Source organism: Colossoma macropomum, unplaced genomic scaffold, assembly GCF_904425465.1.
Source record: "Colossoma macropomum unplaced genomic scaffold, Colossoma_macropomum, whole genome shotgun sequence".
Classification (NCBI taxonomy): domain Eukaryota; kingdom Metazoa; phylum Chordata; class Actinopteri; order Characiformes; family Serrasalmidae; genus Colossoma; species Colossoma macropomum.
The window spans coordinates 2,404,084-2,425,236 of NW_023494808.1; the positions used below are offsets into that span (position 1 = coordinate 2,404,084).

The 21,153-nt window shown below is 37.4% G+C and overlaps 1 protein-coding gene and 1 long non-coding RNA gene across 3 annotated transcripts; one reads left to right on the plus strand and one right to left on the minus strand.

Annotated features, from left to right (window-relative positions):
- Window positions 1–1,716: 1,716 nt before the first annotated feature.
- LOC118798285 (microfibril-associated glycoprotein 4-like) lies at window positions 1,717–19,864 on the minus strand. 2 transcript variants are annotated; one of them, XM_036557699.1, is made up of 6 exons: window positions 19,677–19,864; window positions 8,462–8,594; window positions 5,754–5,942; window positions 4,903–4,999; window positions 4,491–4,658; window positions 1,717–3,651 (listed from the first exon to the last, which is right to left on the minus strand). In XM_036557699.1, the coding sequence occupies exons 2-6, from the start codon at window positions 8,543–8,545 to the stop codon at window positions 3,389–3,391; spliced, it is 801 nt and encodes a 266-aa protein (XP_036413592.1). In that variant the 5' UTR covers window positions 8,546–8,594; window positions 19,677–19,864; the 3' UTR covers window positions 1,717–3,388. The 2 variants fall into 2 exon arrangements, with proteins under 2 accessions (XP_036413592.1, XP_036413590.1); XM_036557697.1 differs by having other exon boundaries at window positions 8,462–8,621.
- LOC118798286 lies at window positions 13,777–15,040 on the plus strand. The gene is made up of 3 exons (XR_005005990.1): window positions 13,777–13,946; window positions 14,260–14,441; window positions 14,639–15,040. It is a non-coding gene; the product is annotated as an uncharacterized LOC118798286 (long non-coding RNA).
- Window positions 19,865–21,153: the final 1,289 nt, after the last annotated feature.

Below are 21,153 nucleotides of genomic sequence, written 5' to 3' on the forward strand. Positions count from 1 at the left end.
GTCACCTCAAGAAAAGCCATGTCATCAGTTACTATATCATTTTGAGTTGAACTGAGCTCTTATTTTTAACAGTGTATCTTTGAACACCTGTTTGTCTGGATCATACTGGCTTTGTGAATGGTCCTGTGATAGCTATGCTTTATCTAGCTGTAAGCAGTATAGCTTTATATACACACGACCTGACTCATACCTACACCTATACACACAAGTATTCAATAAGAAAAAACATATTACTTATTACCTTTTGGTGTTGTCTAATGAAGAGTGTGGGTGTAGTTTTGGTTATTGTGTCCTTTTATAAGCCAAATATGTATGTCATTTATTATGAGGCTGCACATGCACATACTGTATGGAAATGTACAGAACCCACTTTCCCACTTCAGACAAACTGACCCAATCCACATACTGGAGTATGTGTACAGTGCTGTGCATAATTCAGAGACCACCCTTCATATTGTTGAATTTACACTGAAAATGGCCGTTACCTAGTTACATACAAGTTATTTGTTTTTCAGAAGATATTTCTATTACATGTAAAATCATCTACTTGCATAAGGAAGGAAAAGGTCAAAGGAAAATAAATGAAAAACTGGAGCTCAACAAGCTGATTAAAAGCTGAAGAGAAAATGTGGCTCTTAACAACCACCTGGAAGACCTGGTAGACACCAAAACTGAACACTGAAACTGGACATCTGAGATGAGGAGGAAGGTTTTATGGACTGATGAGTCTACATTTGAGATCTATATAAATGACAGCAAGTTTAGGGATGTATAACAACATCCGGAGTTGGTGTATGTTTTTGAGTTAAGACATTAGGAAGTACAGTCGTTCAGAACCACCTGGAAAACGTTCGATTGTTAAGAAACGATGACCCTAAAGCACCCGGCTGAGATCAAGACGTCTTTCTGTTTTTCTACTTCAAAACTGTGGATCTCAATACCTCCTTTCATTAGACAGTTAAGCTCACTTTTAAGAAACATATTTCTTAAATTTAGCTTTCAATTGCATTTTTTTTATCTTTTCAAAGAAGAAAATCAGTCCAATTTCTTCTCTTACGTCAAAATACTGTTAAATTTATTAGTAGCAATAAAAAGGTTTGACAAAAAGGTTAAATGCATGTGAATAAACCATACATTTAATATATTTAATAACTACAGAAAATTGACCAAAATAGAATGTAAATTCACAAAAAGAAATGCTCACCTAATTGTCTTTATCACAGACATTTGCTTTTATTTTAATGGGTGTTACTGTTATTATTAAATACTGTATGTCAGTTGCTGAACTATTGAAGCAGCTGAATTACAGTTTTTTAACTTCTTAGAAAAGTCTTTTAATGTAATTCAACAGTTTCACTACTTAATGAACAGGTTATGTCAGACACCCTGTTACAGAATTAATTTTTACAGTGCATATATGATCGTAAAATTTGATGATAAATCTTGATTTTATGCCCAGTAATAGATGTTAAATATTTGTGAAAATGGATAAATGCAACTAGTTTCCTAAGTAAAGTCCCAAATAAGCTATTATAAGAACTGCATGTTTTTCCCAACAACATTCTCTCATTTCTGCAGTTATGATTCTGTTGATCCCAGAATGAATGACAGATTCTGTGCAGTCCAGACTGAATAAATGAACATTAAAAAAAAGTAATCAACCCTCTTCATCAAACCATTCAGTTTTATTTTATTGAGTAAAAAGTAAAGCACATTTTAGTAAAGCACCGGTTATTGATTCAATAAGAGTGGGGGGCATGGGGGTCCTTCCCCAGAAAAATAAATAAATAAGAGAAAATAATGATTTTCTGCATATTGACTTTGAGGCGATTATTTTAAAACTTCAGTTTTCGTACCTCAGCAATCTCCCACTTTATATCAGGGTAAATACTGTATATTAATTTAGAGGTTTTCATATCAATTATTTGTGCTGTTCTGTTGAAAATGACTCACTTATTCACTCACTTCTACACGAGCTTACACTGCTGCTGCTTTTCTTGAAAAAGAGCTACATCTTGCCTGCTTCATTTAAAAAGCAGCTTAAATTAAGGGGCAAATTCAGAAAAAAGTCCACATCTACAATCCAAATTAGTTAAGAGAACATAGACAATAAAGCCACAGATGAAAGAAACCTGCCAGCATGATAACAGCTCTATTTACAGACACAGTGCAGAGAAAGCGGCATGAGAACAGATGATGCTCAGTGCTATACGGGTCACACAGCTCAGCTTCACAGACATTACATAGGATGCTAAGCTATCACGGTGCACAATGTCACTATGCATATATTTCCCAAATGCACTCGAATGTGTGTAAAACTAATTGCATTTCTTATTATTCCACCTTCTTCTTCTTATCATTATTATTGTTAAATATTAAAATTTACTTTTATGATTTTTATTATTTAATTGTAACATTTGATTTATGTTTTTTTTACTGTACAACTTCTCAATCCCTGATTCCTGTATTACTCTGCTACATTGTAAATGAGGGTCTCCCTCAGTGTATTCCGAGTTTAAACAAAAGGTTGATTGATTGATTTCATTTTCACACATTTGCAAAAGGCATTGATGTGCAGACTTTGGCAACACATCGTTCATCAGCCATACAGCACTGATGAGCACAGACTGCTATGTCTGTCTGGACCTGCCGCCGAGACCCGATTTCATCTGCAACTTTTGGAAGAAACCAATATCATAAGGATAGGGGGGCGCGACTTTTGGGGGTAAGATCTGACATAATTAGAAGAATACACTGCACTCATAACATAAAATGAACATAACTAATACTATAAAAAATAATAGTATTAAAATAAAATCGTGAAAATACAGATACCAAACAGCTTGAATGGGCATGACGGCCCTGATTGGTAACATACCCACAGTCGCTTTCACCTTCTTGTGGGCCCTGGGGCTACAGGTGGGCCCAGGCCTGAGTCTATCAGTATGCAACACAAAACAACTGAGTTCCAGAGAAAGACAGCGGTCCGTCTAATGCTAGCATTGCATCTGCAGGCTGGCTGGCTAACCCTGCTCTCCAGCTTCTCAGAGTTTGAAGGTAGAATCATACCGGAAAGCTGGAATGTATTGCGGATGATAAAGTAGTTCCAATTTTAGCTTAAATGTCTTATTGAGGCCTGTGAACGCCACTCTACCAGATTCCGTTTTTCTAAACAAATTTATATAACAGAATTTGAAGCAAATAAATGATTTTGGCAGGTATTTGTGGAAACACTTTGAGTAACTACTGACTTCCAGTGTTCGTTAGCAACATTAGCCTAGCAGCTACAGAGCTAAACTAAAGAAGGAAAACTTGGACAAAAAATGTCTTTAATCATTTACATTTTTCACCAAACTATTCCTTTAACTGTTTATGAGAACAGTTGTGGTTAAATAGCTGAGGAAACAGGTCTGATCTTCATGCCGATGGTCTTGAGAGAGTAATCATTACCCTTCCAGTACCTCCACTCAACTCCAGTAGCATGATGAGTTTTATCACTTCCCCACAGGTACAAACCATTGGGATTTGCAGCGTGGCAATCGCTGTACCAAAATGCTCCACGATGGAGTTTTGCACAGTTATTCTCAGAAGAATCCTGATCTTTATCAAACGTGGAGAACTTCTGTCCACTGTGTCCACTCAGAGAGTCACCTGCAGGAAGATGGACTTTCAGCACTTTGAGACTCACTGATAATGTACCAGCTCTACATCAGATCAGCGAGGATTCTGGGAAATCTTCACATCAATGGTGCATTCCATTTATTAATGATAGTAACCAACCTCGTCCTTCTTACGCCCTCCACATGGAGAACAGGGTTTAATCCCTTATTTAAACCCTTATTATTCAGTTATTCATCTTAAGACTTAATGCTCTGTAACTACTATGAATTATACAGTAGCTACTATGAATTAATATTCATTACTATTATTATTTTGCACTCTTTGTAGATATGTACATCTAAATTTTTCTGTGGTTATGTATTTTTATAGCTATTTATACTCTTACTTATTCTGACCGACTATTTGATGTTCATATTTCTCTATTTACAATGTCTACTTACACTGTTTTGCATGTCATGTTGCTGTTAACACCTATATTTCTCACCTGGGATCAATAAAGTAGTCTTGTCTTGTCTATCAGTCAACTTATTAATTCAGTATCTCTCATGAAATATTAACTAACTGCTATGAATTATTCAGTAGATATCTTTAATTATTTAACATATATTACTAATTCAGTATTTCCTAGCAATTTAGTAACTACTACTAATTATTTATTATCTGCTATCAAATATTTATCAAACTACTACTCATTTTAGTATTTATTATTAATTATTCAGTATCTACTATTAATTACTCAACGTACTGTTAATTATTCAGTATCTACCATGAATAATTAAGTAACTACTTCAAATGATTTAGTTCTACTATTCATTTTTAGTGTGTATGATTAATTATTCAGTATCTACTATGAATTATTCAGCACTGACCTGCTCCTCCGTCACTGAAGCCGCTCACATACAGAGTGTAGCCAAAGCTCTCTGGATCCACAGAGAAAGAGGAGTAGTGAGCAAACACCCTCCCTCCTTCCCAGTCCTCCATATCCACCCTCAGCTCATATTTCTTCCTCAGCGTCAGGTGGAAGAGGCTCTCCAGCCCTGAACACCAGCATACAAGTATACTAGGATCAGCCCAGCATTTATAGCAATAATAAACAATATTTTTACAATTTTTATAATAAATTATGATTCTTTTACTCACATTTTGGTTGTGAACAGAAATGTGTTACTTACAGATTTGCAGGCAAAAAATGCACATTGTCCTGACTGAACTGCAGCTAAATAACACTGAGAAAAATTACAAACCAGTCCAACAGATAAACACAAATCATTCAGAGCTCACCCAGCCAATATTCTCCATCTGCAAACCCAAATCCTGCCTTATACTGATCCCAGCCTCTGTAGAAATTCACACTGCCATCCAGTCTCCTCTGAAAGACCTAATAGAGAGATTGAGAAGTCTATTCTACAGTTTCTCATTAGGCTGAATGAATAACTGGCTCTAAATGTAGGTATTGTGATATAAACTGAGTCTGTTCTACGGTTTCTCATTAGGCTGAATGAATAACTGACTCTAAATGTAGGTATTGTGATATAAACTGAGTCTGTTCTATGGTTTCTCATTAGGCTGAATGAATAACTGACTCTAAATGTAGGTATTGTGATATAAACTGAGTCTGTTCTACGGTTTCTCATTAGGCTGAATGAATAACTGACTCTAAATGTAGGTATTGTGATATAAACTGAGTCTGTTCTACGGTTTCTCATTAGGCTGAATGAATAACTGACTCTAAATGTAGGTATTGTGATATAAACTGAGTCTGTTCTACAGTTTCTCATGAGGTTGAATGAATAACCGACTCTAAATGTAGGTATTGTGATATAAACCGAGTCCGTTCTACAGTTTCTCATTAGGCTGAATGAATAACCGACTCTAAATGTAGGTATTGTGATATAAACTGAGTCTGTTCTACAGTTTCTCATTAGGTTGAATGAATAACCGACTCTAAATGTAGGTATTGTGATATAAACTGAGTCTGTTCTACAGTTTCCCATTAGGCTGAATGAATTACTGACTCTAAATGTAGGTATTGCTCTGTAAAGCTTGTCCAACCTCACAACAGTGGCTATGAAAGAACACATTTGTGGGCGGAGCCTGGACAGGGAAAGTGGATGATTTGGATCAGTACTTACAGTCCAACCCCCTCCGTCTGTGTCCATGTCACAGTACACCCGAACAGCTGATGTGGACCCGATCGGGAAGATGGTGTACACCCCGCTGGGCTGTCTGTTGTCATGGTTTTGGATGTCTGCACAGTCCAGCGGCAGCGAAAGCTGAGAGTGGACGGCAACAGGGAGCAGGAACAGCAGGGCAGCAAATGCCTGTTCACCCACATTACATTAACATTACATTAACCCAAGTTACATATGAACTTATTAAGCGGCAACAAATGCTTTTTAATGTGCTCATCTAATTAAGGAATATGATCATTTGATACTGTTGTCATGTTTTTCATTTAAAAGAAAATGATCGACCAAAACTTAGCATTTATAGAATTTTGGCTTTTCGACCAAGCAAAATAATAACTTTAGCTTTTGGAGTCCATGTATGTAACAGCCAAACAGGTTCCGATTATAATCAGAAAATGAAAAACGAGAAAAAAAAAAAAAAACAGTCTCTTTAGTTTTGTCCTTTCAGTGTGAGAGTGAAAATCACCTTATGGGTGTGTCCTAAGTCTACATTTTAATAGGTTGACTCACTGAATCAAAAATGGGAAAACAAAGAACAGCTTGTTATTCATTTATACCGTAGACGACAGAAGTAAGACTTCAGCCTGAAGTCTCCTTCTTCTCCTTCATGTGTGCAAAACAAACACACAGTTCATTATTTTGATTGGTAGGTGTGGGCGGGACTAAAGCGCTAGCTGCATGCCATTGGTCAAGCTATGTGACCGTGTGTTTTACCGCGAACGCCTAAAGTTAACATAAGAGTCCTCCTCCATTAAACATGCTGGAGCTGTGTTTGTTTTGCACGCAGGGTAACATTGCTTGGCCACGACAGAAGAATGTCCATGGAATGAAAACTGCTGAATAAGTACCGTAATAGGTGTGAAGTTATCGATAGACATAAAGCGGCTCAGCGAAAGAGCTGTGGATGGAATTTTATTAGCCTAAATTACTTCTTGGATCTTCAGACTCCGAGTCTTGTTCAGGCTATTTGAACACATCTGATTTAGCTAAATCAAGGGCAACGTGGTGACGTAGTGAGTTTAAACAGGTGTAATGAAGGAAGGAGAGCATGAGAAACAGTGTTGAGTGTATGTGAAAGAAGGAAGTCTCTCATTGTTCATGCTTCATACCATGGATGACCCTTTCATGGAAACTGAACCAAAATCATATTTTAATGACATGTTTGGAAGATTTGTCACTCATTATTGATTCAGTGCATTTAAGCTTCCTAACGGTAAGAATGTTCATTAATTAGCAAGTGTTTCCCAAAACACTTCTTAACCAAAGTAAACTCATTCAAAGGACATACACAATAGCTATTGTTTACACATTTTTGTACTTTTTTAGTTGTACATATAAACAACAAAAATACTGTTGTACATTTAAACTGTATGGTGTGGGGCTCCCGAGTGGCGCAACCGTCTAAGCGTTGGCCCTATCATCAGGAGATCGCGAGTTCGATCCCTGGTGATGCTACAGCCGTCCGTAGCCGGGAGTCCAAGAGAGCACAATTGGCCTCGCTCTCTCTGGGTGGGTAGGATGGCCCCTCCTTCTCCCCCCCATCACTCAGCGCGATGCTAGTCAGCGCAGGCGTCTGTTAGCTGACGTAGCAGATCTGGCGGTTGGCGCTTTCCTCCGAGCGCGTTCGGCTGTCCAGTGACGTTGCGTGAGCGGCAGTTCGAAAAAAGAAGCGGTGGTTGGCTTCACAGGTCTCGGAGGAAGCCTGTGTTAGCCTTCACCCTCCTAGCGTTGATGGCATCATGTGATTGGGGGAGTCCTAACTAGCGGGTGGAATTGAAAACGACTAAATTGGGGAGATAATTGGGTAAAAATCCAAAAAAATAAAAAAATAAAAAAAAAAACTGTATGGTGTGCTGGACTTTGGTCAGGTGGTATTAATAATCTGCTCAAAATCCTGTTGAGAATCCTTTCCGGTTGACAAAACATCACATTGGGATTTTTAAAATCATAGACTTTCCATGGCTGCCACACATTACCAATTGCAGACAAAGTATGGCAGACAGGACAATTTTCCACTTCACCTCAGTCCATTTTAAATGAGCTCCGGCCCAGAGAAGGTGGTAGCATTCCTGGATTCTGTTTATGTATGATTTCTTCTTTGTGTTTAAAAGTTTTAATTAGCATTTGTGGATGCAGCGATGAACTGTTTTCACAGACAGTGGTTTTCAGAAGTGTTCCTGAGTCCATGCAGTGATTTCCACTACAGAATCATGATTGTTTTTAAATGCAGCGCCACCTGAGGGCTTGATCATGACCAGAAAATACTGGTTTTTGGCCTTGTCCCTTGCATAGATTTCTCCAGATTCTCTGAATCTTGTAATGCTGTTATGTACCATAGATGATGAAAAGCAAAAGTTCTTTGCTATTTTATGTTGAGAAACAAACTCAAACAAATTGCAAATGGGCAATTTTTTTTCAAAAAACAATAAAATTTCTCAGTTTCAACATTTGATTTGTTGTCTTTATACCATTTTCAATAAAATATGGGGTTTAAATGATTTGCACATGATTGCATTTTGTTTTTATTTATATTTTTCACAGCGTCCCAACTTTTTTGGAAATGGAGTTGTACATACACAATTTCAATCCTCAGAATCTTACAAATACCATGAATATGAACACTGCAAAAGTTTAGAACAAATCTGTCTCACCTGCTCCTCCATCGACGAAGCCACTAACATGGAGTGCATAGCCATTAGCTTCAGAGTCCACAGAGAAAGAGGTGTAGAGTGCATAAGCCTTTAACCCGTCAAAGTCTTCCAGGTCCACTCTCAGCTGATAGTTCTTCATGTGTGTCAGAAGGTAGAGGTTCTCCAGCATTATAAAGTGAAACATATGGTGATTCACTATTAATGAACTAGGAATTAACGATGATCAGGAACAGTATTATAAAGTGAAACACATGGTAACTCACTATTAATGAACTGGGAGTTAATGATGACTTGGAAGAGTATTATAAAGTGAAACATGTTACAGTGAAATACATTAGAAATAAAACCCCTAAAGAAATATATGAATATGAAATATTGGAATATGAAATATGAAAATAACACACCCAAACAAAATGAAATCAAAATCTGTCATTACTACTGAAGGAGAAAATCTGAGAGCTGAGACTGATCACAGTATGTTCTGCTAGTACATTCATTACACATATTTCTGTTTCATATCTGAGGCACAAAGTTTCACTGCCTTTTAGCCTAGCTCACATTAGCTAAATGAACTAGCTAGCTAGCATGCACTCGGAACAGAACACCAGCAGCAGCTTTAGGTTTAATAAAGCACTAACATGTGCTTAGAATTCTGAAACAGCACAATAAAACAGACATTGTACAAGAAGACCGAATCTACTTAGCTCAGATTGGTTAGTGAGTCAGCTATCTGTGTCTCTTCATTAGTGCTGTAGTCTGAATAAAACCTTGAATCTGAATCAAAAATCTCACATTTGCGGCCATTTGGGGTCTGTCATTAGTCTGATTCTCTTATCATACATCAGGAGATACAGCGAGTCAGAATTAAATATGAAATATCAAACTAATCCACTGAGAATGGAAGATTAACTGCTCTCCTTTACCAGCACTTGCAAAAACCTCATGGGCACTCAACAGAAACACCAAAGCTATCATAATAAATCCTGTGCATCTCTACTGTTAAATGTAAGTTTGTTTAATTCAACAGAACTCTAAAGTGTTTATTATTCTAAATATCAGACTTTATACATATTCCTACTACAAAAACAAAAACAAAAAAAAACAAACAACAACAACAGCAACATCAACAAGAGTGGTGAGACCAAGACAAGATTGAGACTGAGACAAGATTTTTCAGAATTTAAAAAAAAGAGAGAAGAGAAAAACCACTAAATTAGTTCCTCATCAGTCATTATACATTATATATAGATGAATATCATATTTATAAAATATCTTGTAAATTATATCTTTGATGGTATATTATTACCTGTCCCTTCTTCTCTAAAATCTATTTGTAATCACTACCTAAGATCAACTAAATATAAACCAAACAACATACATCTATTTTTATTATTAAATAAAAACATTCTGATCTGCCCATTTAAGCCATCATGGAAAGATCAGTTAGATTTTATTTGAAATCAAATATAAAATAAAAGGGTCCTAAAGTTAACTTGTCTGTAGGCCAAGTGCCAGGTGGTCTTCTCCACAAAGGCCTGGTAGAAAAAAAAAGTAGGTAAAAAATGTTCTACATTTTTTATCCAAGTACTTAAAATATGCACTCATTTAAGTGCATCTTGGTCAGTGCATATTAGCAAGTCTTAATGGTATTCTGTGTTTTCCTGATGGGTTGATATCACAGTGTAAAGAATTCTGATCGTTTAATCCGGTGTTTTGGGACTGATTCCACATACATTTGTTCGTTTCCTAATGGTCTCTAATGGTAACCATTAAGCCAATTCCTGTTAGTAAGCGAAGAGTTCAGCGGTAACCTTTTTGTTTTTTCAGCAAATAAAGTCAACATTCATGTTTTATTGCCGTGGTAGGTTTTATTTTAAAAGTTTCCATATTTAATTACCTTATTATCAGTATGACAACGTTAATTTATGTTCAGTGTAAACATACTGTGATCAGTCTCAGCTCTCAGACTTTCTCCTTCAGTAGTAATGACAGATTTTGACTTCATCTTGTTTGCATGTGTTATTTTCAATGATAGAGCTAGCTAACTATTTGGACACATTTGGACTGTTCACAAATAAAAAAAAAAGTACTCAATAAACAGCGTATTTACTCTTACTTTTTTCAAAATATCTTTATTCATTTTTTTTGTACTACAGTGGATCTTTTTAGGGGTTTATAATACTGTTCCAGATCATCATTAACTCCCAGTTCATTAATACATACTCAGCTGTCACTGTGTCTTAAGATGTCTTAAGATGTCTTGACAGTATTTATAAGATGTCTTGAGACATTTTTTTATGCCAAGACGTCTCAAGAACGTATTAAGACGTATGAGTGAAGACACTGTCTTTGTCTTGAGACATGAAAGTTAACGTCTTAAGACAAAGAAGTATTTATTTTGTGTGTCTTGAAGACGAGGCATGACTTAAGACATCACTTTGTCTTAAGACATAGAGATGTTGTGTCTTAAGAAAGATCAGTTGAGACCAAAGAGTGGTCCATTACAAAAGGTCCTGTGGTATGAGTGTGGTATTCCTGTGATACTGCCAAACTGAAAATTACTACTGAGGATTACCACAGCACTGCCTAATGTACAATATAATGAGAATATAACTATATAAGAGAGAATATAAGTATGTCCTCAAGAAACAGCGCTGTAATCTTATGTTTTTTGTGTGATATTACTAAAAGAACATTCACTAAAGGTTTTACTTGCTGTACTTTTGTGATTCTTTTTTTTTTTTGTATGTTTTGTTTTTTGATTGTTGCAGAAATGTGTTTACAGTGGCAAAATAGCAAAAGAAAAAATCAATTCCTAAACCATTTACCTTACCTTAAAATGTTTAAACTCATTTCCTTATATCATTGAAGTTCATGGTAGAATAACTTTTAATTTGTAACATTTACCAAAGGAGATAATCACAGTCAGTCACAGCCTTTTGCTCATTTGCAGAAAACATGCTATGATTAAAACAACATTGATCTATTTTCAAATGTACAACTGTAACCAGAGACAACAAGCTAGGAACCAAGATAAAACAACTTTGAGCTAATAGGAAGTAAATGTACTTAACAGCTAACCTGAGTACTTTAGAGATCTCATACCACCAAAACTTAATGCAAAAAAAGCCCTTGGTTCACTCTCTTCAACATCTACACTTCTGTTTATTTTCTTAAGCAGATCAGGGCTGCCCAAAGTTAGACTTTTAATTTGTATAACTTTCAAAATTATTATCTCCAGTATTTGGAAAACACGAACAATAATAAACAAATGTATTTGAGTAGTAATATAAAGACCTGTATTGTTTCACCACGTAAAATTACATAATAAACAGATTTTTGTTTAAATGTCCAACTTCATACTTTGACTTTAATATATTAAGACATGGCCTCCAGTGATGCTGTATGTTAATCCTGTACAGCTGTCATGTATTTGAAGGGTTTGCAGTTTTCTGTTCTGTGTCTAGATTAAAACAAACAAACAAACAAAAATAAAGCAGCACAGTTCATTCAGTACAGCAGAGCCGTGCGAACGAGAAAAAAAAAGATCTATGGGAGGACAAACAAAAGACTGGCGGGAGTTTAGACCAATCAGAGCGCGGGACTCCGCCTCTTGGACGTTCGGTTTTGAAGCGCGAGCGCTCTCCGCCGTTCCTCCGTTTAAAGCCAAACGCGGCCGTTACAGCCGTTTACAGTGAGCGGGTCTCTCAGGTCGCTACCGCGGGCAGTTTATCGAGTTTGTTTAGCGAGTGTTAAACCTGATAAGACTCTCTTACACTCCTTACTAAGACAGCGCCGCCTGCCGGGTGACGCTTTCAGCTCCCAGAAACGAGGAGTTTCAGCTGCGTAGCTGACTAACGATAACTACTGACTGGACCGAGTGGAGTGGAGACTGGTTTTACGACTGGAGTCCCGACCGCAGCGGAGTCCCGACCGCAGCGGTCAGAGTCTGCTTTTAAAAGGTGAGTGGTGACAAAATGAGATGAGCAGCCTCACTGACAGTCAGCTGGAGTAAACTTTTGTTTCTGTATTTCTGGGTTGATCTGCCGAGTGAAGACACCAGCGGTAGGTTAGCGTATGTAGTTAGCTAGCTAGCGGCTAAGCGGCGCGGCTGCGTCAGATCTCGCTTAGCACGCGCTCCAAATGAAAGACTGCCTCAGAAATAAACCTAAGACTGAACACAGTGCAGCAGGGTCAGCGCACTGATCGCAGCGCAGCAGGGTCAGCGCACTGATCACAGCGCAGCAGGGTCAGCACACTGAACAATACAACAATGAAACTGAACATAGTCCGTCAGTCTGTGTGGTTCAGAGAGGGTAGTAATAATTTTAATTTGCTCAGTTACATTTACTCTAGTAACGTCTCGGTGGATTTGTACTTTCTAGAGTATTTTTAAAATGTATTATCTGTGCTTTAGATTAATAATCTATGTTTTACTCGGCTACATTTATTAGTAATATATAATGACCAGTTTGTTTTGTGTTTTTCATTGTTATGCCTTACTGTTGTTGTTTTGCTGCATTTACCTCATGTGTCTGTTTTGTTTTAGATGTTTCTCATCAGAAATCATCTGAAGCTGAGCAACTGGTGAGACTCAAGTTTTAATTTTTTAAATGAAACTATAAGAATGTCAGACAGATGTTTAGATTTTGTGGGTATTTCAAACAAATATAATTCATGAAGTATTTATGGTAATACAGAAGAGCAGAATGTTTAGGTAAAGCTGGGTTACAGTATTCAAATATCTGCGCTTTGTTCATTCAATTTATTAATATGTTATTTGCCATTACAGCTGTGTTCAAAATATTAATATGGCAATATCACCAACACTGTGTCAATATTTATGAATTTACTTCTTCACAGTGCTTTAACGTGTAATACTGCAAGTCTCAGAGCCCTACAATTTATAGCATAAAGCATGTGGTAAACATGCTCTAATAGAGTTTAGCTCTTATTAATAATCATTTCATGTAATAATTCTCTGTGAGAGAGATTAGAGGCATTGAACTCTTCAAACGCCTGGTTCTTGTCACTGCCACTGTGAACAACTCTGACTCTGTAAGTTTTCCACAGTGGAACATTTTGTATCAAACTATTTTTTTGCATCTTAATGATGAAATTGTGCTTAAAAATCATGTAATTCTCCTTTAACACAGCTTTTAACAGATACAGATATCAGTACTAAGCTCACACCTGCCTCAACAGCAAATGATCATTTCTGTCACGTGTTGACTGAGGCATGTTAGAGGATGAAAACAATAGAATTGTGAATTATCTAATCAACTTTGTTGTTTTCAATCCTTTCCAAGGAACATTCTCTCTTTGGGCCTCATCCAGTATGGTGGCAGTCCATATCATTCTCAACACTCAACTGTGCTCTTACACAAGTGGCCTCATCCTGATGCTTCTTTCATTACACTGAACATCATTGTCTGAACATCAGCTATGTGTGTGAGCTGGGTGCCACACTGGAGTTCATGCATAGGTATTATTTAAAGCCTTGTCACATTTCTTTGTGTACTAAATGCCTGAGTTGATTTTAGATGAGTAAAATTATGTATACTGTACATTATATTCTACTTATAAAGGGAATATATAATGCTTTCCCTTTTATTTACTGTGTTATGTAGCTTTTTGTACATGTAAGATACAAAGCTGAAAGTATCTACCAGAGGGAGAAACTCTTTCCCACAGAAACCACTTTTCTCAGCTGCCTGAGGGCTGGAGTTCCCCAGCCCTTTTCCTTTGTTACAAGATGATGTAATCCCATAACACAATCCTTATTGCCCACCTACCAGCGAGCTTTGCACGCCCTCACACAACGCAACGCATCTACCGGAGGCCGTGTATTGGCGGAACCGCTCTGGTGCTTGATCAGTCAGAGCCAAGTGAGCGAGCTAACTAATCTGAGCATACTGGGCTCATCAGGAAGGAGAGGCTTAAAGACACTGGAGCTCTAACAGAGCGTTTCAGACAGAGGGTGAGTAAACAATTACAGTATGACAAAAATAATGTGTTTCTGGAACACTGAAGCATGTAAATATATTATAGTCGACCCCAAAAATAAATTTATGAACACTGGAAATTAGCATAACAGGTCCCCTTTAAATTCAGCCTGCTTGTGTATGCAGATCCAAAAGTAATTTCAAATTTGTCTTAAAATTGATTTTTTAACAGATGCATTTTCCTCATATCTCTGACAAAGAAGACCAACACTGAGAAAAAACAGAGGAAGAAGCGATGGGCTGTGAATCTGACAGTTCTCTCACTCTTCACGGATTTAACTCTGAAAGGAGAGATCAGTAACATTAGCAGTGCGATATCAGTAATGTTAGTGTTCAGGCATTACGGCATGGACATATGCACACTGAGTTATCTGTGTCCTGTTTCCTGTGTCCACATATGTCCACAGCTTGACTCTATTCCAGCTACCAGCACATCTGAGTCTGATATTAATTGTTTGACAGCTGATCATTATCTGGCTCAGGTATGTTATGAGTACTGCTGGGGTTCAGACCTCTGTATAACTCTGTTGGTCAGTTTTTCTTTTTAGTCCATATTAATTTGTCTTAAAATTGTTTCCTATCATTTATAATTGTTCATAGTACTATATTATTAATAACCTCAGCATAACTTATATACGGAATAACAGCAGACCTTAAAATCAGATTCATTGGTCGGAACTGTGTATTTATTGCAGTATATTTCAAATTTCTACACAAAGTCAGTTAACATGTTTTTCTCTGTCTGTAGAACATATCAAGTGTGATGACGCTATTGTACTGTGCATATACACAGTTGTAAAAACAATAAACAATAACTGTAATTATATTTTTTGAAAGCTATGTGGGTGCTTTTTCATGGGCTATGCTTTGGATTGCAGAGTAAATTATTTGAATGTAGAAGTATTCTGAACTTTTAACAGATTAACAAGGAAATACAAAACTGTGAAATAGTGATTTTCCATACCCCTTTAAATTACTTTACCGTAATTTATGCATACTTATTATTGTTCTTGTTCTCCTTATTATTATTATTATTTTAAAAGTTGATAAAATGATACCTTCATTAAAAAATGAAGCAACTGTAAAATAGTCTGAAAAAAATTTATTTAACACATTTTACCACATTTTTAAAACATTAAGTGTTAATTACTATAAAAAGGTATTTAAAAGCACTGAATTAAATTTTTAAATTTTGCTGCAATGCTGTATTACAAAATAGTTGCATAAGAGTCTTCCCTCATACTACCACCATGTTGAAGGCAAGGTATGAACTCACAAATAAACTTTCATCATATCACTGATTCCATAAACTTTTATAATGCAACAGAAACATTTAAAGGAGAATTCCACATTTTTCTAAACTTGGCATAATTCTGTCATTGCGATGTAAACAAAATCATTTAGTGGTTTCATATAAAATGGCTTATTGTAGAGAAAGCTACAGACTGGGAACCATGTGCCTATTATTATTATTATTACTTTTGTTGTTAAATTTGTTCTGAAATGTATAAATGTAGTATGTACTAATGTATGTAATGTTTGTATGTTTATAAAATGATATGCAATATATTAAAATAAATGATACCATTATGCATCCTACATAGAACAAAAAAATGACAAAAAAAAAATTACTATAATTTTAGCTATAAATAATGTTACATTTTAAAATTCCCTTATTTAAAAGTAAAAGATTTATTTAAAAAAATGTAGGTAAAATTTAAAAATACATATTATACATCCTACATCTTGAGACGTCTTGAGATGTTATTATTGCCAAGACATCTTAAGATCCGTGTCTATAGACACGTCTTAAAGACATGTCTTCATGTCTTAAGACATGCCTCAAGATGTCCTAAGACGTCCTCAAAACGTGTCTTTAGACATGTCTTAAGACATCTCAAGACATGGTGATGGCTGGGTATGTAGTGATTTGCCATTGTTTCATTTTATATTGTTGCTGATCATTATTAGCTCCAAATGAAGAACAGCAACACCTCATTCATTATCTAACAGACAGTAAATACATAATCACTTGGTAATATGTAGAACCCAGTGAATGTGAAGGCAGGACACATACACAGTCAGATATTTCTGTGAGCCCTCTCTTCAACTGACCCTGCCCTCAAGAGGACTGAATACTGTAGTTTTAGCTGTTGTCCCATTTGTAGCCTGATGTGCAAATTGGTTCACACTGCCAAATATGAAGGTGTGCATTAGCCTTTTAAGGTTTCTAATCAAAACAAACACATGAGGAACACCAGTCAGTACAGTGTGGTGTGATGCCCCCAGGCTTCTCTGAGGATACCTGTTTCTGTGACTAGAAATGGATGATATAATCCATTATATTGTAGAGACTGCACACTGTGTAGTGTACTTCACTACTGTTAGAAGTGTTGGAATACACTACATCAGTTAGTAGTTCAGTAGGAACCTCGTCAGAGTCAGCTATTGAGCAATTAACGTTGAATTGATTGGTAATTTATGAGTAGTTATTCTAAGAAACCATAGTTACTAAGTGATTCTCTGTGAGATTCAGTAGTTGCTTTGTTAATAGTGAACTACCCTAGTGATTTATAATAATGATTTATTTATTACTATTTATAATAATGATTTATTTATTACTATTTTTATCCCACTCCTTCCCAGTGTCAAGACAGAAGGTGCGCAACTGAGTCTTTAAAGTCTGGTGGGAGCGTTCAAGAGCTCCTTGAGATTCTGGGTGAAAGGCTGAGGATGTCCAATGCTCAACATTCAGTTGTGGTAGCACTTGGGCAAATAGCTTGGCAGTAAAGTTGGTTCCCTGATTGGTTTAAATAGTTTTAGGCAACCCAAAAATAAAACAGAAACGTATAAGTGTCCAAGCAGCAGATTTAACAGTGATGGTTCGCAGTGGAACCATCAGGAATACGAGTAGACATGCACATAATAGTAAGCAAATACTGGTTACCAACACAGTCCAACAACAAATGTTCAAAAGGCTCAACTATAGCAGGAACTGGATGTAGGTGAGCAGGTGGAATGCCCTGATTGGGTTTTCCAGCAAGCTGGCATGCATGACAGGAGTTGCAGTTTTTCACCATATCAGCCTTAAGTTCTGGCCATTACATTATCATGTGTTAGAGATAACACATAAGGCCTGTACTGCTCTGGTACCACAACTCGAAAAACACTGCCAATCTGCTGACCCTGTAGATGGTGGCCATTTTCTCATTTCTCATTTTCTCATACACTGTCATGCAAATAGTAAGCAACAAGAGATGCATGAACTTATGCTGGGTCTACCACGGCAGACCGGCATTTAGAGAGAGAAGGATCAGATTCCCGGACAGCCGCTAATTCTGCCTGACTTACAGGAAGGGATAACTCATAACAGGCAGTAGGAATCTGACCCACCTCACACCCAGAGCTGTCAACAGGAGTAACAGAGGTCTCTGTGTCTTTGCTAGGAACAGTAACAAACAAGTCTGTTATGTTAATTAGTTCGTCCTTCTTTGACCCACGGGATTGAGTAGTAACACACCCAAGGAAAACAGCAGGGAATTCCTGTTGTTCATCTGGCTCATTCAAAGCAGGGTCAGACACAACCTCAGGGATGGGGAATACTTTACCACCAGCAAGGTCATTACCCAGTATAACGTCCACACCTTCAACAGGTAACTCAGTTCGTAGAGCTATTCGCACCCTCCCCCTGACCAACTCAGAACTCAAATGAATGTAATACAATGGTACACTCACAGGAGTCAAATCAGTCCCACACACAACCATATAGGAGCCACATAAAGTTGATTCACCCAAAGCGAGCACTTTACTAGAAAGAAAAGAGATTGTGCTGTTCCTGTATCATGCAGGATCTTAACAGGCACATAACATCTGTCTCGGACAAGGAAACATGTCCATCCAATATAAAGGATTGGAATGAGACATCATACTTTTCCTGTATTGGTACAGCCTCAGCAACACCAACAGAGGTGGCACATATACAAGCTACGCTTTTAGGCTTGTCTTTTTTCTTGTTCCAGGCAGCACAGTCTGCAATCAGATGTCCTGGATGTCTACAATAAAAACATACATCCTTCTTGGAAATGCTTGAGGAAGACCCAGCAGCAGGTCTGGAAGGGGACTTTTCTTGTCTCTGTGATCTCTCAACTGTACGAGATGCATGAGACCAATCACCCTGACTTCTTCTGTCCTTAACAGTAACCACAGGAGATGAAGAGGTATTCACAGAAGGGAAAACAATTTTGTGTGTCAGGACAAACTCATCTTTCAAGACAGACACTTTCTTCTCATTCAAATAACCAACTATAACTTCAGGAACAGTTTTTGAAATCTTCTAATAATATCATTTCTTTTAACAGGGTAAAAGTAATTACTTTATAAGCAGTGCACCATTTTTAAAACAAGGCTGTTTTTTCCTGAGCAAACTCAACAAACGTTTGGTCCCTCAACCTCTGGTGAGAGCGATACCGCTGCCGGTAGGCCTCAGGCACTAACTCATATGCTCAGAGTACAGTGGAGGAACTTCGATCTGCCTCCAATTGCAGAGCACAAAGCCGCAGTTCCTGTGTCTCTCGCTCCTGCTGCTTAATGGTAAGATTTAATTTCTTCAGCTTTATTGCCACACTCAAATGAATGAGATGGCTCTCAATAGGTGGAGGAGTAACTGGATCTATGCCTGATGTTCCTGGGGAATGCTCAGCAGCCTCCACCCCTGAGGAAACACCAGGGCCACCTGTGGCAACACCAACATCCCTCACCCCATGTAACACAGCAGCCTCTGCTACAGCAGCACTCCCTGTATCAGGGGACACTGGCAACCGCCGGTCTTCACGTAATCTGTTAATTAAAATATCTCTCATCTCAGCCTTCCCAGTAGAGCGAGACACTGACACATTGTAAAACTCTGCTACCATCAACAAATCAGCCTTCCTACATTTACCCAACGCCTCCACTGATGGAAAAGACAAGACAAACTTCTCTAAATTAAACTCCATGATTACCACACTACTCCCCACAGAAAAAGGCAAGAAGAGCAAAAAAGTTAGGATGAGCCCCCAGTTGTTACGTGTTGGTCTAGGGTATAATGAATCTGGGGGCAAGGCTTACCTAAACCTCAACCAAAACAAAGAAAACACAGTTAACTTCCCTGACTCTCTAACTAGCCTAAAACCAGGAGAAAAAAAGAAGTCTAAAAACAAAATGGCGCTTACCCCTTTCCAGCAGTGGTGACACAAAAGAAACAAACCCACTAGCACCTTCAAGCATTGTGTAGTTGTCTTTCTATAATCACTTTACATTATTCACAGCACGTTAGCCAAGGAGTCCACAGACTCAGAACACACACAGGGCACAAAATAACAACAGCCAGGTGGGTTCCCCTTCTCTTCATTTTCCCACTTCTTTTATGGTTTTCCCCAGGAAGTACTTCTCCCACAGCACTGAAGCCTCCAGCCTGGATAGAGCTCCACCTAGAGAAAGGGAGGACAGAGAAATACACACACACAGGAGAGTACAGGGAAACCCATAACAATTGCAAGAGGAGGGAACATTCTTTAGTTTTAACCCAAAAAAGTACATAGTGCAGCTCTAAGCTGACCTTATTTGCTTGTTCTTATTGCTAAAGAACAAGAACAGGTCTGTAGCGTTAAAACTAATAACAGTATGTAATACAGTACACAATATAAAGAATATAGAGCTGCTCACCATCGTAAAGAGAACAATGATTTCTTGTTCTGTTCAGTAGAATACAATAAATAGTCGAAATGATTTATTAAATAAAATCAGTAACACAGCATTAATGTGTTTTCAACATTAATAATTAAGTATATAAATATTTTAAGAAATACATGTATTTATACATGTATTTATGTATCTGTGTGTGTATATATAAAACCTTCCTGTTCAGTTTATTCCTAGCGGATTCTGGTGATGTGGGTGCGACTGCTCTGTGATCTGGTTGTGCCTTGTAGTAACTGGCCTTTTTTAAAGGCTAGTGAAGTGATGTCATGTTTAGAATTCGGCCCGAGTTGATTGACACCAGAATACATTTGTATGGGGAAACTCGGTACGCTGTGCAGACCAAAATGATTGGTCGGATGTGCAAATACGTCCCACCAATGAGATGAAATTGAACTCGGGTATTTCCCAGTGGGAGGAAATTTCTCTTTCAGTGGACTGAAAATGCCTACATGACCTGTTTGAATACTTCTACTGATCGCAAGGAACAAGAGTCACATTACAGAAATCCTTAGTGAAAAAAGTGCACTTAACAAATGTCTGAAGATGTAAGTCATTTAAATCCTTTCCACAAATTGAGTTCCCGCCTGTTTTGGAGGACCCAATGCAGGTTTTTTCTTCAGTAACTTAAATTTTATTTGAAATCTGTCTATGAGCTTCTTTCATACTGAGATGAATTAGGATAAAACAAATGGGTACAAAATTTTACTAAGGACATTTCATCCTTCGACAGATGTGTGTGGGTAGATGATGTTGAGTCTCTCATATGGGCTAGTCAGTTATCTTACCAAGTAGCATTGCTTACTGGCTATCTGGCTAGTCAGGTTATGTTTATCAAACGATAAAACTAAGAAAAGTGTTGTATGTTTAAAAACATTAACAAATACCTAACTGATCGACTTATGAGCTAACTAAAGCTTATGTAGATAGCATGTTGGCAAACTTAGTAGT